The sequence below is a fragment of the Sorex araneus genome, chromosome 1 (genome assembly GCF_027595985.1).
Source record: "Sorex araneus isolate mSorAra2 chromosome 1, mSorAra2.pri, whole genome shotgun sequence".
Lineage (NCBI taxonomy): Eukaryota > Metazoa > Chordata > Mammalia > Eulipotyphla > Soricidae > Sorex > Sorex araneus.
The window spans coordinates 81,139,237-81,153,799 of NC_073302.1; the positions used below are offsets into that span (position 1 = coordinate 81,139,237).

At 41.2% G+C, this 14,563-nt stretch overlaps 1 protein-coding gene across 1 annotated transcript in view; it reads left to right on the plus strand.

The window, feature by feature from the left end:
- KIF27 (kinesin family member 27) overlaps nt 1-14,563 on the plus strand; it is a 129,390-nt gene that overhangs the window by 103,596 nt on the left and 11,231 nt on the right. The window contains exons 14-15 of the mRNA XM_004600099.2: nt 4,404-4,619; nt 13,658-13,864. Of these exons, the coding sequence (XP_004600156.2) occupies nt 4,404-4,619; nt 13,658-13,864 (423 nt within the window). The remainder of the gene's footprint in view (nt 1-4,403; nt 4,620-13,657; nt 13,865-14,563) is intronic.

Consider the following 14,563-nt stretch of genomic DNA (forward strand, 5'->3'; position numbering starts at 1 on the left):
TGGGTTTATCACTGTGTCTCAACTTTTAAATATGCTTCTGAACAGACCAATTTACAAGCAAGGAAATAATTAAAAATCTTCCAGGACTGGAGCTAGTAGGGCACTTTCCTTGCACCTGGCCATCTAGGGTTCAATCTCTGATACCCCATTTGGTCCCCCAGCCCACTAGGACTGATCTCTGGATGCAGGGCCTTAGCATCACCAGGTGTGGCCCAACCCCAAAAAACTTAGCCCCAAACTAAAGTTCACATCCAGGTGTTTATTGATAAGTTCTACCAAATCTCCAAAGTTGATATATTGTCTATCCTTTGCAAGGACTTCCAAAAAATTGAAACTGGAATTACTCCCTATGGGATCAACATTACCATGAAGCCAAAACCAGATAGATACCACAAAAAAGGAAAATAATAGATACAAAATTATGTCCCTGGTAAGGACACATGCAGAGAACCTCAACAAGATCTTAGTCAAGCTAATTCAATAAATGCACTATAATGACTGTACATCATGACTAGGTAGGATTTAGTTTAAGGATGCTAGGATAATTCAATATATGAAAATTGATTAATGTCATACACCACATCAATAAAAGATACAAATTGTATGACCAGACTCAAATAAAGCTTTTAACAGTATTTAATATCCACTTAAGTTGAAGACACTCAACAAAATGGAGATAGAAGGAGCTTAGCGCAGTAAAGGGTGTGTGTGACCAACTCAGCTAACAGTCAGCTCCATGGTGAGAAGCTGAAAGCTGCCCCCTGAGAGGCACAAGACAGGAACGTCCACACTTATATATAGTTTTTCAACATAGTATTGGAAGCCCTTGCCTTGTGATCAAAATTCCAATAGCTTTTTTCAAGGATATAGGAAAAAATAATACAAAAGTTTCTTTGTAATCACAAAATCCCCCAAAGAGTGGAAACAATCCTGAGGAAAATGATGGGAGGAACCAAAATTTATACTATGTGATAAAGATATTGCAATTAAAATAGTGTGGTATTGGAATAAAAGCAAGCCCTTAGACCAGTGGAATAGAATGGGGCACAGGGGAAAACTCCATAGATATCAACAATGAATAAAGAGCATAAGTCAAGGAAGAAGAGGCTGTATAATGAGTGGTGTTGGGAAACTACACGCAAAAGAATGTAACAATGATCCTTGCACAGTGATCTCACGCCGTATATAAATTAGTTCAGTGGACTGGAGAGAGTATAGTAGGATTGAGGAGGAAATGTTTGTTTTGGAGGCCTCACTTGGCTGTGCCCAGGGTTTACTTCTGGCTCTGTGCTCAGGGAGCACTCCTAGAAGAGTTTAGAGGACCATATGGGGTACTGAGGATTGAGCATGGGTCAGCTGCATGCCAGGTAAGCACGCTTCTACTCTAGCTCCAGCCTATGAGAACATTTTTGTTTTCCAGAGAAAGAACTTTTCTAATTTCAACAAGATGTTGTTGGCTATCTAAGGAGTGCAAATGTAATTGTTCCAAAAAACAATTTATTTTTTGCTTTAATGAATTAGTAGCTAATCTTAAGGCTTTGCTGGTTTCTTTTTTATTTTTTTTCTTTTTCTTTTGTTTTCTTTTTTTTTTTTTACTTTTTTCTTTTTTTTCTTTTGTTTTTTTATTTTTTTGTTTTTTCTTTTTTTTTTTCTTCTCTGCTGGTTTCTTTTTTATTTTTATTTATTTTTATTTTTTTTTGCTTTTGGGGTCACACCCAGCGATGCTCAGGGGTTACTCCTGGCTTTGCATTCAGAAATTACTCCTGGCAGTGCTTGGGGGACCATATGGGATGCCAGGGATCGAACCCGGGTCGGCCGCGTGCAAGGCAAACGCCCTACCCGCTGTGCTATCGCTCCGGCCCCTGGTTTCTTTAACAAAAGACATGATTTTTTTAAAAAACCTTTTTAGGGTCCAGAGAGATAGTACAAGGTTTAAGGTGATTGCTTTATGTGCCACTAACCCAGGTCAGTTTCTAGCATTCTATATGACCCTCCAGGGATCCAAGAGTGATACCCAAGAACAGCCAGGCATAAGCCCTGACTACCCTGGATATGGCATAAAAGCTATAAAACAACAAAAAAATCATTTTTAGTGTTGAAGATATGTTTCTTTTTCAAAATTCTAAAAATGTATTATTAATGTAGTCAAAAGTTACAGCCTTTGATATAATAATGAAGTTGAAATTGATTAGATAATAAAGCTCTAATATTAGAATCAGTAAGTATAAAAATCCATTTTTATATGAAAATTATCATTTCTGATCATGGGACTGTTAAGTCCTTGTCTAAGAATTTACTAAGCTGGGGCTGGAGCGATAGCACAGCGGGTGGGACATTTGCCTTGCACGTGGCCAACCCGGGTTCGATTCCCAGCATCTCATATGGTCCCCCAGCACCGTCAGGAGTAATTCCTGAGTGCATGAGCCAGGAGTAACCTCTGAGCATCGCCAGGTATGACCCAAAAAAGAAAAAAAAATAAAAATAAAAGAATTTACTCAGCTGTTTGCTGTCAGTTGAGCACTCTGTATTGATTTTGTTTGTGGAGTTTAGTTGGCTTCCCCAAGTACTGCCAGGGGTCACTTCTGAGCACAGAGCTAGGAATAGCCATTGAACACCAATGGGTGTCACCTAAATGCCAAAAAAATAAATAGTAAATTTAAGAAAGAATTCTAAATGCATGAAGGCCACCAAATTTATTTATATTCTATAAATAGAATTTAAAGCTATTACTCAAAAACTAAATTTCTAAAGATGAAAAACAATAAAAAACACAAAGGTAGGCAAAAGATTACCAGAAGTGTAAGAGAAGAGTGTTTCTGAGTTAGTAAAACTAAAGGAACTAAAATCAGTTTGGAGCAGGATAATAGAGACTTTGAGCAAAATATTTCCAGAAGGGTGAAAAAGATGACCCAATTTGAGAGGAATTTTATAGTTTTGTTAGAGAAGAATTAGTTACAGGTATAAATGTAGATATTTAAAAGCTATAAGATATCAGAAGTATAATTATTTTATATAGTTCAGCCATGACTAACACAAAGTTACTTAAACTGATTTAGGACAGTATTTAGGACAAGCTAATCTATATTGAGAGACGAGAAGGAAAGTAGAGAAAAGAAGGCATAGAGAGCTGCTAAATTGGGGCTGGAGCAATAGTACAGCGGGTAGGGCGTTTGTCTTGCACGTGGCCAACCCGGGTTCGATTCCCAGCATCCCATATGGTCCCCCAAGCACTGCCAGGAGTAATTCCTGAGTACAAAAGCCAGGAGTAACCCCTGTGCATCACCGGGTGTGACCCAAAAAAAGAGAGCTGCTAAATTTTTATCTTACAAAACATTCAGTAGACAAATACCTAAAGTTAATAATTAATTTGAAACCTGGGCATAAACATTAGAAGAAATAGCTACAAGACTTGAGCATGGCTGACTCTAGAGAGCAAGACTTAGAGTGAAAGGGTGAAGGTAGATGGGGGAGGCTTGTGGGACTGCAGGATTGAGCAGGGTGTCAGTGTGGGCTTAAATGTTCCTAGCACGATGGTAGAATACGAAAGCCATTATTTTTTTAATGAAAAAAGCATACTAAAAATAAAATCATCTAAAAATGAAGGGGCAGGGGAGATAGCTCAACAGCAGAACACATGCCTGGCGTGTAGTTGAGATTCTGAGTTCGATCTCTGATACTGCAAAGGCATCCCCCATGACTGCCCTGTCCCCCCCCCCCCAACTCCTCGGCACCACTGGATGTGATCCCAGTGGCCACTCAGCTACCAAATGTGACCTACATAAACAACAACAACAACAAAAACCCAAATTAATTTAATGAGGGTCTTCATATAAACTGGCCACATATAAATGGCCAGATAAAATAAGAATAGAAACAAATTATATGTTTAAACAACCAACAGATCTTAACCTCTAGGAATTCTTTTTTTTCGGGGGGTCACACTCAACGATGCTCAGGAGTTACTCCTGGTTCATGCACTCAGGAATTACTCCTGGCGGTGCTCGGGGGCCGACAGGGATGCTGGGAATCAAACCCGGGTTGGCCATGTGCAAGGTAAGCGCTCTACCCACTGTGCTATCGCTCCAGCCCCCAACCTCTAGAAATTCTTAACCAAATTAATTCTACTATAGAAGAGGCCAGTGCACAAGGCTTAATTTAAAATAGAACAAAAACATGCTACTTAGGAAAACCTATGTCTTGTGATAGAGAATACCAAATATTTGGTAGTTCAGATCACTCTCTTGTAATTTTAGAAAATGAAAACACCCCTCCCTGCACACCTCCTCAGAAAATTTCATTGAATAAAACAATAATGTAGAAATTAAAAGTGTATTCATTTATTAATCTTTAATTTTTCCTAGCTTTCACACAATCTGGATTTCTAACTGGTTGTATTTTTTTAGGCGTTAAACATAGATAGTTTGAAAATATCAACTCGCTTGAGCTTGTTGGACCAAGAGTTATCTGAAAAGAATGTACAGCTTCAGAGCAGCACTGCTGAGGAGAAAAGGAAGATTTCAGAAGAAGTTCAAGCCCTCCAGAAAGAAAGGGATCTACTGCAAAAACGAAGAGACAGTGTGGATGACAAACTTAAAAATGGTAGCGTGTTATCACCTGAAGTAAGTCAGTATTCTTTGGAGCTGGAAGTGCTGTATAATGGATCCCTTGGATGATTTCCTCCATCTTTGTCACGAAAACATAAAAGATGATAAACCTTGTAAACATTGTTTCCTTGAGATTTTGTCAGATATGAGTTTGCCTGGCACGTCTTGGACACCCTAAGTGGTGCCTCATTAGAAAATATGATGTCCTCATTCTCACACGTCCGAGTGGACCTCTCTCTGGCACCGCTGGTGATGGAGAAACCAGTGCGGCTTGTGTGCCTCATCTCAGCTGGGGTTTTCATCTGACACAGGGAGATTCTGAGTTCTTCAAAGAGGGCCCCTGTTTTTTCTGTTCACATATTTGCTAGCTGATTCCTTACATTCAGTAGGTGCCAAGGACATTAAGAGTTCATTATTCCTGGAGCCTTGGTTGAGACCATCCCAACGTTCAGTGGCAAGTTCCACACTGAGTAGCAAACATGTATGTGCATCAGATTCAAATCCTAGTAAAAGTCCCTTTCAGTGGGAGTTTTCATTTGGAGGTCATGGTCCTCTGGCACTGTTCTTACTAGTGGTGGTGTTATTGTTACTGTTGCAGGCTGAGGACTGCACCGGGGCCAGTGGGTAGTACTCAGCAGTGTGGCATGGTGCAGGGAGTCAGACCAAGGCCTCACCACTGCGAGCACACACTCGGCCACTCAACCACACCCCTGGGCTCTCACACAAATTATTTTAACTAAAAATATTTCACTTTTGATTATCAAATTACTTCAGAATTAGGCTTTTCCTCAAATTTTCCTCCAGTTGACAATTGTACCTGTATACTTTCTCTATCAGAGACAGTTTGTTTGTGTAGTATTGCATTAAAACATTATGTAAGTTTCAGGTGAGCTGTGATGTACTCTGTTGAGCTCACCATTGAAAATCCAGTTCTGTTAACATCAAACTAAAATGTATGATTTTAATTTTAAAATATAACAGTAAAAAAACATGCAGCAACATTATTTGACATCCTGTGGAATGGAGAGGACACATCATATGCCCTACAGTGGATTGATATCCAAAATAAAAACTCATGAAACTGAAGAAACAGCCTCATTAAAACTGAGCAGACACTTTCCAAAGAAGACATATACATGACCAAGAGGCACATGAAAACATGTACATCTTCTTTTGTTATTAGGGAAATGCAAAACCATAAAGAGATATCACTTCACACCTACAAGAATGGCTGCTATCCAAAAGACAAGAAACCAGTGTTGGCAAGGATGTGAAAAAGAGGACCCCTTTGCACCCAGCAGGTGGGAAAGTAAACTGGTGCAGGCCTTATGGAAAACAATGTGGAAATTTTCCAAGAATTTAGAAGTATGATCTAGTTATCCCTCATCTGTGTATTTACACCTCCTGAAAAATACAGGGCCAGAGAGATAGCACAGTGGGGAGGGCACTTGTTTGCCCATGGTTCACTTGGGTTTGATCGCTCGAACTCCTTATGGTCTCCTGAGCCCCTCCAGGAGTAATCCCTGAGCACAGCCGAGTGTGGCCCCAAAAACCTAATTCAGAAACATTTGCAGCCCCACATGTACTGCATCATTATTCATAATAGACAAGAAGTGGGCGCTGTCTAGAGACAGGTAATTGGGTAAAGAAGGTGTAGCAGATGTACACAATGAAGACCATTAAACTCTTTTAAAAGATGCAATCTTGCTTCTAGCAACAACATGGTTGGATATAGAGTGTATTATGCTTAGTAAAATAAGCCAGTTATGAAATATGCCATTGTAGGCTGAAGAGATCATATAGGAGGTCGGGCTCTTTCTTGCCTTGCACGCATAACATAACACGCATAACATAACACGTGTTCTGTCTTCAGCAGGGCATAGGATTATCTGAACTCCACCAACAGAGCCAGGTGTAACAGCAAAACAAAACGACCCAAAGTGCTTGCAAGAGAGTGCAGTGGGTAGGATGCTTGCCTTTAACTCAGCAGATCTGGGTTCAATCCCTGGCACTACAGATGGTCTTGAGCTCTACTAGGAGTGATTACTGAGCACAGAACCAGGAGTAAGCCCTAAGCATAGCCTGGTGTGGCCCCAAAATAAATAAAAATTTTAAATGCTATTTGTATAGTGATAAAAAGAAATTGGCTTTTAGTGAATAACTTAACGTAGCATATACAGTAATGTATATACGTGATGAGTTTAATGTAGTATATCTTGAATTTCAATGACGCATTCCTGAAATTTTTTCTTTTATTTTTCTTTTTGGGTCACACCTGGCAATGCACAGGGGTTACTCCTGGCTTATGCACTCAGGAATAACGCCCCTCCCCCCCCAGCTCGGGGCACCATATGGGATGCTGGGAATCGAACCCGGGTTGACCGCTTGCAAGGCAAACACCCTACCCACTGTGCTATCGCTCCAGCCCCTGAAACTTTTTATATAATGCTACAATGCAGTGTAACTTCGGTTTCAAAAATATAACAAAATTCCAGTTTTTCTTTCATTATGTAACATCCCTCCTGGGGGGACAGGGGCCCTCCCTGGCATGTTCAGGGGCCTGATGCACATTTCCAGCTGCCTTCAGCTGGGTGATGTGGACCTGATGGCTCAGGACAAGGTCCTGGGAGCTGCTGCTTTGGTCCGCAGTGCTGGAGAACTCAGGGACCCCAACCAGAAGGACCTGGGGCCTGGTGGTGCTGGGACTGGGACACAGTCCTCAGTGCGCCCAGTGTATAGTTCAGCTTCTTTTGGCATCGCCTCAGCCCTCAGTTGATCCCTTTTACCCAATTTATCCCCTCTTCCTGTTCTATTCTAAGACTTTAGTCTTAGAGTCAAAATGCTTATTTTTAAATTGATTTTTTTCCTGTTTATGAGCAAAATCGTGGCACTGTAGCACTGTCGTCCCATTATTCATCGATTTGCTCAAGTGGGCACCAGCAACGTCTCCATTATGAGACTTGTTACTGTTTTTGGCATATCGAATATGCCACGGGTAGTTTGCCAGGCTCTGCCGTGGAGCAAAATCGTATGTTTGTTTTTTCCAGCAGGCTTGTTTCACTAAGTGTAGCACACTCTAGATCTGTCTGTGTTGTTGCAAATGGCAGGGTTTAGTCTTTTATTTACTTCTTTGTGGTACTGGGGATTAAACCCAGAGACTCACACACGAGGAGCAAAATGATCTTCCACTGAGCTATATATCTGGCATCATCTGTTTTTTTTAATAGTTGAAGTTATTCCATTGCATATATGTGCATATATTGATTTTTATTACCAGTTGGCAGCAGTTAAGTACAACTATTGTACATAATGTTGCAGGAGTGGGTTTGGTGGGGTTTTATCTTTTTGGCTTTTATTTTTGGTTGTTGGTAAATACACAGAAGTGAGATAACAAGGTTGTATTTTTCCATCATATCTGCATCCATTTTCATTCCCACCTTTTGCACATCCTTGCCAACACCTGTTTCTTCTCTTTCAGATAATGTCCCTTCTCACAGGTGTGAGATGACGGCTCACTGTGCCTTCACTTTGCATTTCTCTGGTAGTAAGAGATGATGAACAAGTTTTCACATGTCTCTTGGCCATCTGTCTGTCTTCTCTGGAGAAGTGCCTAGTCAGATCTTCTCCAAGTTTCTTACTGGGTTGTCTGTACTTCTTGTCTGGTTGGTTGGTTTCTTTTGAGCTTTATGAATTCTTTGCATAATCTGGATATCAGTTTTGTATGGCAGATGATGTGCAAACATTTCCTCCCAGTCAGTAAAAGGTTTCATTTTTATACAGATTTCTTTCACTTTGCAGAAGTTTTTTAATTTGATGCAGTTCTACTTGTTTATTTTCATTTCCAATGTTGAATGTTTTGTCCTGAAATCTCCCTCCCTCCTTCCTTCCTTCCTCCCTTCCTCCCTCCCTCCTTCCTTCCTTCATTCCTCCCTCCCTTCTTCCTTCCTTCCTTCCTCCCTTCCTTCCTTCCTTCTTTCCTTCCTTCCTCCCTTCCTTCCTTCCTTCTTTCCTCCCTTCCTCCCTTCCTTCCTTCCTTCTTTCCTTCCTTCCTCCCTTCCTTCCTTCCTTCCTTCCTTCCTTCCTCCCTTCCTTCCTTCCTTCTTTCCTTCTTTCCTTCCTTCCTTCCTTCCTTCCTTCCTTCCTTCCTTCCTTCCTTCTTTCCTTCTTTCCTTCCTTCTTTCCTTCCTTCCTTCCTACCTTCCTTCCTTCCCTCCCTCCTTCCTTCCCTCCCTCCTTCTTTCTCTCCCTCCCTTGCCCTCCATTACCCTCCGCTTTCCTCCCTCTCTTCCTCTCTTCCTTTCTCCTTCTCTCCCTCTCCTCCTTTCCCTCTCAGTCTTGGGCCATACCATCTGTGCTCAGGGTTCACTCCTGATGGGGCTCAGGGGACCATATGTGATTTCAGAGATCAGAGATTAAACCTGGGTAAACTGCAGGCAAGGCAAGCACCTTACCCTCTGTACTGTCTTTATCCTAAAATTTCCCCCCAAGTTGGTGTACTGTCATTACAAAGCAAGAGAATATTTCTAAGAGAAAGTGAGTAGCTAAGAATCATGCACCTTTGAAATACTGTAGTGTTTCAGATTAGAGCAAGCTAGAGAAGAGAGAGTTTAGAAAGAAAAAGAGAAAGAATTTAATGATACTAGGTTACTGCTCATATGAAAAGAATCATAGACTTGACTGGGAAGGGGTGGAACATGGCATTGGAAGCCTTTGCTTCCACGGAAGCATGAGTTGTGTCTTGGGTTTCAAGAAGAGAAGGACATGAAACTATCTTCCCAAGGTTATTAAATTGGAATTCCAAAGTTTGTAGATTTGAAACTAGAGCCTAAGTTAAAGGAAAACATGTACATATTAATAAGTTCTTGCCTTCCCAGTGCTGTTTAAAAGGTACAGAGAATTATGTTTCACTTGAGAAATTTATACTCTATATGGGGTAATGAAATATAAGAAAACTCTAACCCTAGTGAACATAGAAAAGCAAGTTACAGATAAAATAATCCATCTACTCATATTGTTTTACCAATGATGTAGAGCTCATTTGAAAGAAGACCCTTTAAGGCAGTATCTATGGCTTAGAATCTTGAGATGTATTACAAGTGTTGGAGCAATAGTACAAAGTTAAAGTACTTGCACGCAGCTGGCTCAGTTCTATGCCTGGCACCACCAGGAGTAGCCCCTGTGCATCACTGCGGATGGCCCCCAAATCAAAACAACAACAAAACACTTGAAGAGATACATTATGAAAAACGTTGTATGTGTTGGTCAGTGTAATGGAGGTGGCCATTTTAGATAGAATGTCCTTAAAGTAAGCTATTGAGATGGAAATGGGCAAATTGGCAGAAGAGCAAAGAAATCCCATTATCATAATCAACTAACATGTAAGTTTTATTCCACATGGAATAGTATAATCAAAACCTACATTATTTTGGCTTTAATGGTGGGAATACTGCACCATTTCGGGACCTTCTGAACTGGTTTGAGGGACTGGTGCGCCACTGCAAGTGGCAGGTGGCTCCTAGACACACACTGCTCTGTGGCCTCTCAATCTGGAGCCCTGCCCTCGCCGTTAGTTCCACATATGGTCCCCAGAGAACACTAGGAGGGACCCCTGAGTGAGCCCTGGGCACCACTGGGTATGGCCCCAGAGCAAAAACAAAATTTTCTAATTATATTAGTTAATGGAAAATCAAATATTTTAGATCACTTTACTAGTATAGAATTACTCAACAGTTTATATTATGCACTTCACCTCTTTTGAGAAACCTTAGAACTGAAAATTTTATAAAACTACTTTAACTCTATTTTTCTAGTAATGCAGAGTTGCCTCGTCAGCCAATCACAGAAACGAAGTACAAGAATTAGTATGTTTATTTCATCCTGTAAACTTTGCCTCCTTTTAAAGAATTAGAAGATACATATGACTGACTTAGATGTGAGGCCAGAGAGATAGTACAGTGTTTAAAGCCTACCAGAACTTAATCCATGGCACTGAGCACATATGTTCCCTGAGCACTGCCAAGAGTAAGCCATGAGCACCACCAGCTGTGGTTCTGTGTGTGTGTGTGTGTGTGTGTACATTGTTCATTTATAAGGTATTGTTACTCACTAGCCGTTGCCGTTTTTACTGATAGGGTATTTGTTCTCAAATGTTTGCAGATAACTGCTCTAGGTCTTTGTGGCTCTCATTGTGACCACTGGACCCGCAGTGACACCATCACTCGAGAACTTGCTAGAGTTGCAGAGCCTCGGAACCCCCACCCCCAGAATCGCTGAATTATAAATCCATTATTTTAACAAGATCCTCGGAGTACATTAAAGTCTGAAAAACAGGGTTATGTGATAAAGCATAGACAACTCAAACAACATCATCTGTAGTTTGATTGTAGAAAGTTCTAGTCCCAGGACAGTTTCCCATTGCCATTCATCTTGTCCTTGTCCACTACTGTTGGGGACCACAGGAAGAGGGAACCATAAGTATTGATACATTGCAACCTCACTGGGTGGGCTAGCTTCAGATTATTATGGTTTTCTTATTTAGAAACTATAAAAACTAAATTTGTGCCATATTGTTCCCACTATAATTAACAAATGCTTCCCATATTCTTTGTAAAATGTTATCAAAATAAGCATTCAAAAGTCTAGTATGTTCTTTGAATAACTTAATTACATATATATATATATACATATATATATGTATATATATATATATATTGCTTTTTGGGTCACACCTGGCAGGCAATGCACAGGGGTTACTCCTGGCTCTTGCACTCAGGAATTACTCCTGGCGGTGCTCAGGGGACCATATGGGATGCTGGGAATCGAACCCGGGTTGGCCGTGTGCAAGGCAAATGCCCTACCCGCTGTGCTATTGCTCCAGCCCCTAATTATATATTATTGTTTCTCTTATTTACCTAAGTACCTCTCAGAATTTGTTTTTCTTTAAAAGGTGAGTATTATTTTATTCCTTTTGGAGTGATTATGAAACAAATTATTCGACCTCTCAATGGAACTTATCACTGTCACTGTCATCCCATTGCTCATCGATTTGCTCGAGCGGGCACCAGTAATGTCTCTCATTGAGAAACTTATTGTTACTGTTTTTGGCATATCCAATATTCAATACGCACGGGTAGCTTGCCAGGCTCTGCCTCGCGGGCTTGATACTCTTGGTAGCTTGCCGGGGTCTCCAAGAGGGCGGAGGAATGGAACCCGGGTCGGCCTTGTGAAAGGTGAACGCCCAACCGCTGTACTATCGCTCCAGCCCAGTTCTCAGTGGAACATATTATATAATGACAAAATTTCCCCAGAATTACAGTAAAGGTGCTGTAGTGTGACCTTGAATTCTTTAGGTAAATTAGAAATGTTGACATTGGGGGCTGGAGCATAGTACAGAGAATAGGGCACTTGCCTTGTACTCAGCAGACCTGGGTGTGATTCCTGGCACCACATATAGTCCCCTTGAACCCCCCAGGAGTGATCATTGAGCACAGACCCAGAAGTATGCCCTGAGCACTGCTGGGTGTGCCTCCAGCCTCCCTCCCCACCGCCACACATCCTGGCCCACACAAAGAATATTGACATTGTTTTTCTTTGAAATGTTGTGGAAAGGAGAGAGACACTTGGGTCATGTAAACAAGACTTACCAGCAATGACTTTCTTTACCAATACAACAGACACTGAGTTTCACCAGTATGGTGTGTGATGTGGTGAACAGTAGACACAGTTCGTGCAGGACAGTCTGCCTCGAGCTGCTTAACACTGAGGTGCTTTCTGCCTCATACAGTTAGCCAGACACGAACATCTAAACCTGGGCGAGTCCTAAATAATAAATTATCAGAGATTTAGAGTCCTGGCCTCCCCCCTCACAAATGACCTGTTATTTAGGTAGTTCAGAGAGCCACTAGATTTTCTACGGACTTATCAAAAGGAAATATGTCATGATATTTGAAAAAATTGTTCCACTGGGACCAGAGAGAGTATGGGGCTAAGCAAAAGTGCTTGCCTTGCATACAGCCAACCCCAGTTCGATCCCTGGCACGACTTATGGCCTCCCGAGTGTCAGCGGGAGTGATCTCTGAGCACACAGCCAGGAGTAAGCCCTGAACACTACTCAGTGTGGCTCCCCCATAAACACAATTGTTTTTACCATTTTTGGGTTTTTTTTGTTTTGTTTTTTTGGCTTTGCAGTCAGAAATCACTTTTGGCAGTGCTCGGGGGATGCCTAGGATCCTGGGATGCCTAGGATCTGGGGACTATATGGGGTGCCTGGGATCAAACCCAGGTCAGCGAGTTGCATGCAAGGCAAGTGCCTACTCTGCTAGACTATTGTTCTGGTCTCTGTTTTACTAACATTTTTATTTTACTTTTGGGGCTACACCTGGCAGTATTCAGGGCTTACTCATGGCTCTGTGCTCAGGAATCACTCCTGGAGTGCTCAGGGGACCATGTGAATGCTGGGAATTGAAACCAGGTTGGCCACATGCCAGGCAAACACCCTATCCACTGTGCTATTGCTCTCGCCACTTGCTACCATTTCTATTGCCTCTGTTTTACCTCTAGTGACTTCTCATAGGAATTTTATGAAGTATAGCATATCCTCAAATACTACTATTTTAAAAAACCAATTTCTTTCCTCCTAGCATTATAGTGTTTTGATTCAGCCTTAAAGATGATATACTTTGGGAAGTCTCTAGTTCTAAATGGCACATATATGTACTTTAAGAACTGTGGAGGGAGATATGTGCTAGTACTGCTAATTCTGTGGACTGGGCCTTGTTACTGTATTCCTTGGTGATCACTTTTTATGACCTGGGGCACTTTATAATTTACCTAAACTTTTGCTTAGTTGGAAGGTTTATTGCTAGGATGTGTGTGTGTGTGTGTGTGTCTGTGTGTAGAGTGCATTGTGTGCATAGCAATCACTGAAATGTTACTTTATATTTGCATTTAATAGGCTGGTACTGTCCCTTAGACTAAAAACTACTGAGGTCTTAATATTTGCCAAGTCCTAAGAATATTTTTCATTAAAAATGAGTGATTTTTATTATATCCAGGAAGAACATGTCCTTTTCCAACTTGAAGAAGGGATTGAAGCTTTGGAAGCTGCAATTGAATACAAGAATGAAAGTATCCGGAGTCGCCAGAACTCACTCAGTGCTTCATTTTCCAGCCTCTCTCAGAGCGAAGCAAATGTCTTAGAAAAACTGATTTGCCTGAATCCTGTTGAGATTAGAGCTATTCTTTTCAGATATTTCAATAAGGTTTGTTTTTGAGGGACAGAATGTTCTCATGTAAGACCAAGATACTTATATAATGTTTTAGAATTAGTGTAGGGGGGTAAGTTGTTTGCCTTCTATGTGGCCAACCTGGGTTCAGTTCCCAGCACTGCGTAGGGTTCCCCAGAGTTAGAAGTACATCTGGGTGTGTCTCAAAAACAGACCAAAAAAAAAAAAAGCCTAAAGATTTGATGGTATGGCCACAGATTTTTTTTGCATCATTTCTCTTTACAGTATTGAATGCTGTCATATAAAAGCTTGTAATTATCCAAATGCAGAATATATATTTTTAATTTTTTTTTTTGCTTTTTGGGTCACACCCAGCGATGCTCAGGGGTTACTCCTGGCTTTGCACTCAGGAATTACTCCTGGCAGTGCTTGGGGGACCATATGGGATGCCGGGGATCGAACCCGGGTCGGCCGCGTGCAAGGCAAACACCCTACCCACTGTGCTATCGCTCCGGCCCCTATATTTTTAAATTTTATTAACATATTATTTTTTAAATTGAATCACCTTGTCACCATAAGATACATTTACAAAGCTTTCATGATTGAGTTTCAGTCATATAATGTTCCAATACCCATCCCTCCACCAGTGCACATTTCCTACCACCAATATCCCCTATCCCTCCTGCCCCCTACACCCCAGCCTGCCTCTATGGCAGTCACCTTTCTTCTTTCTCT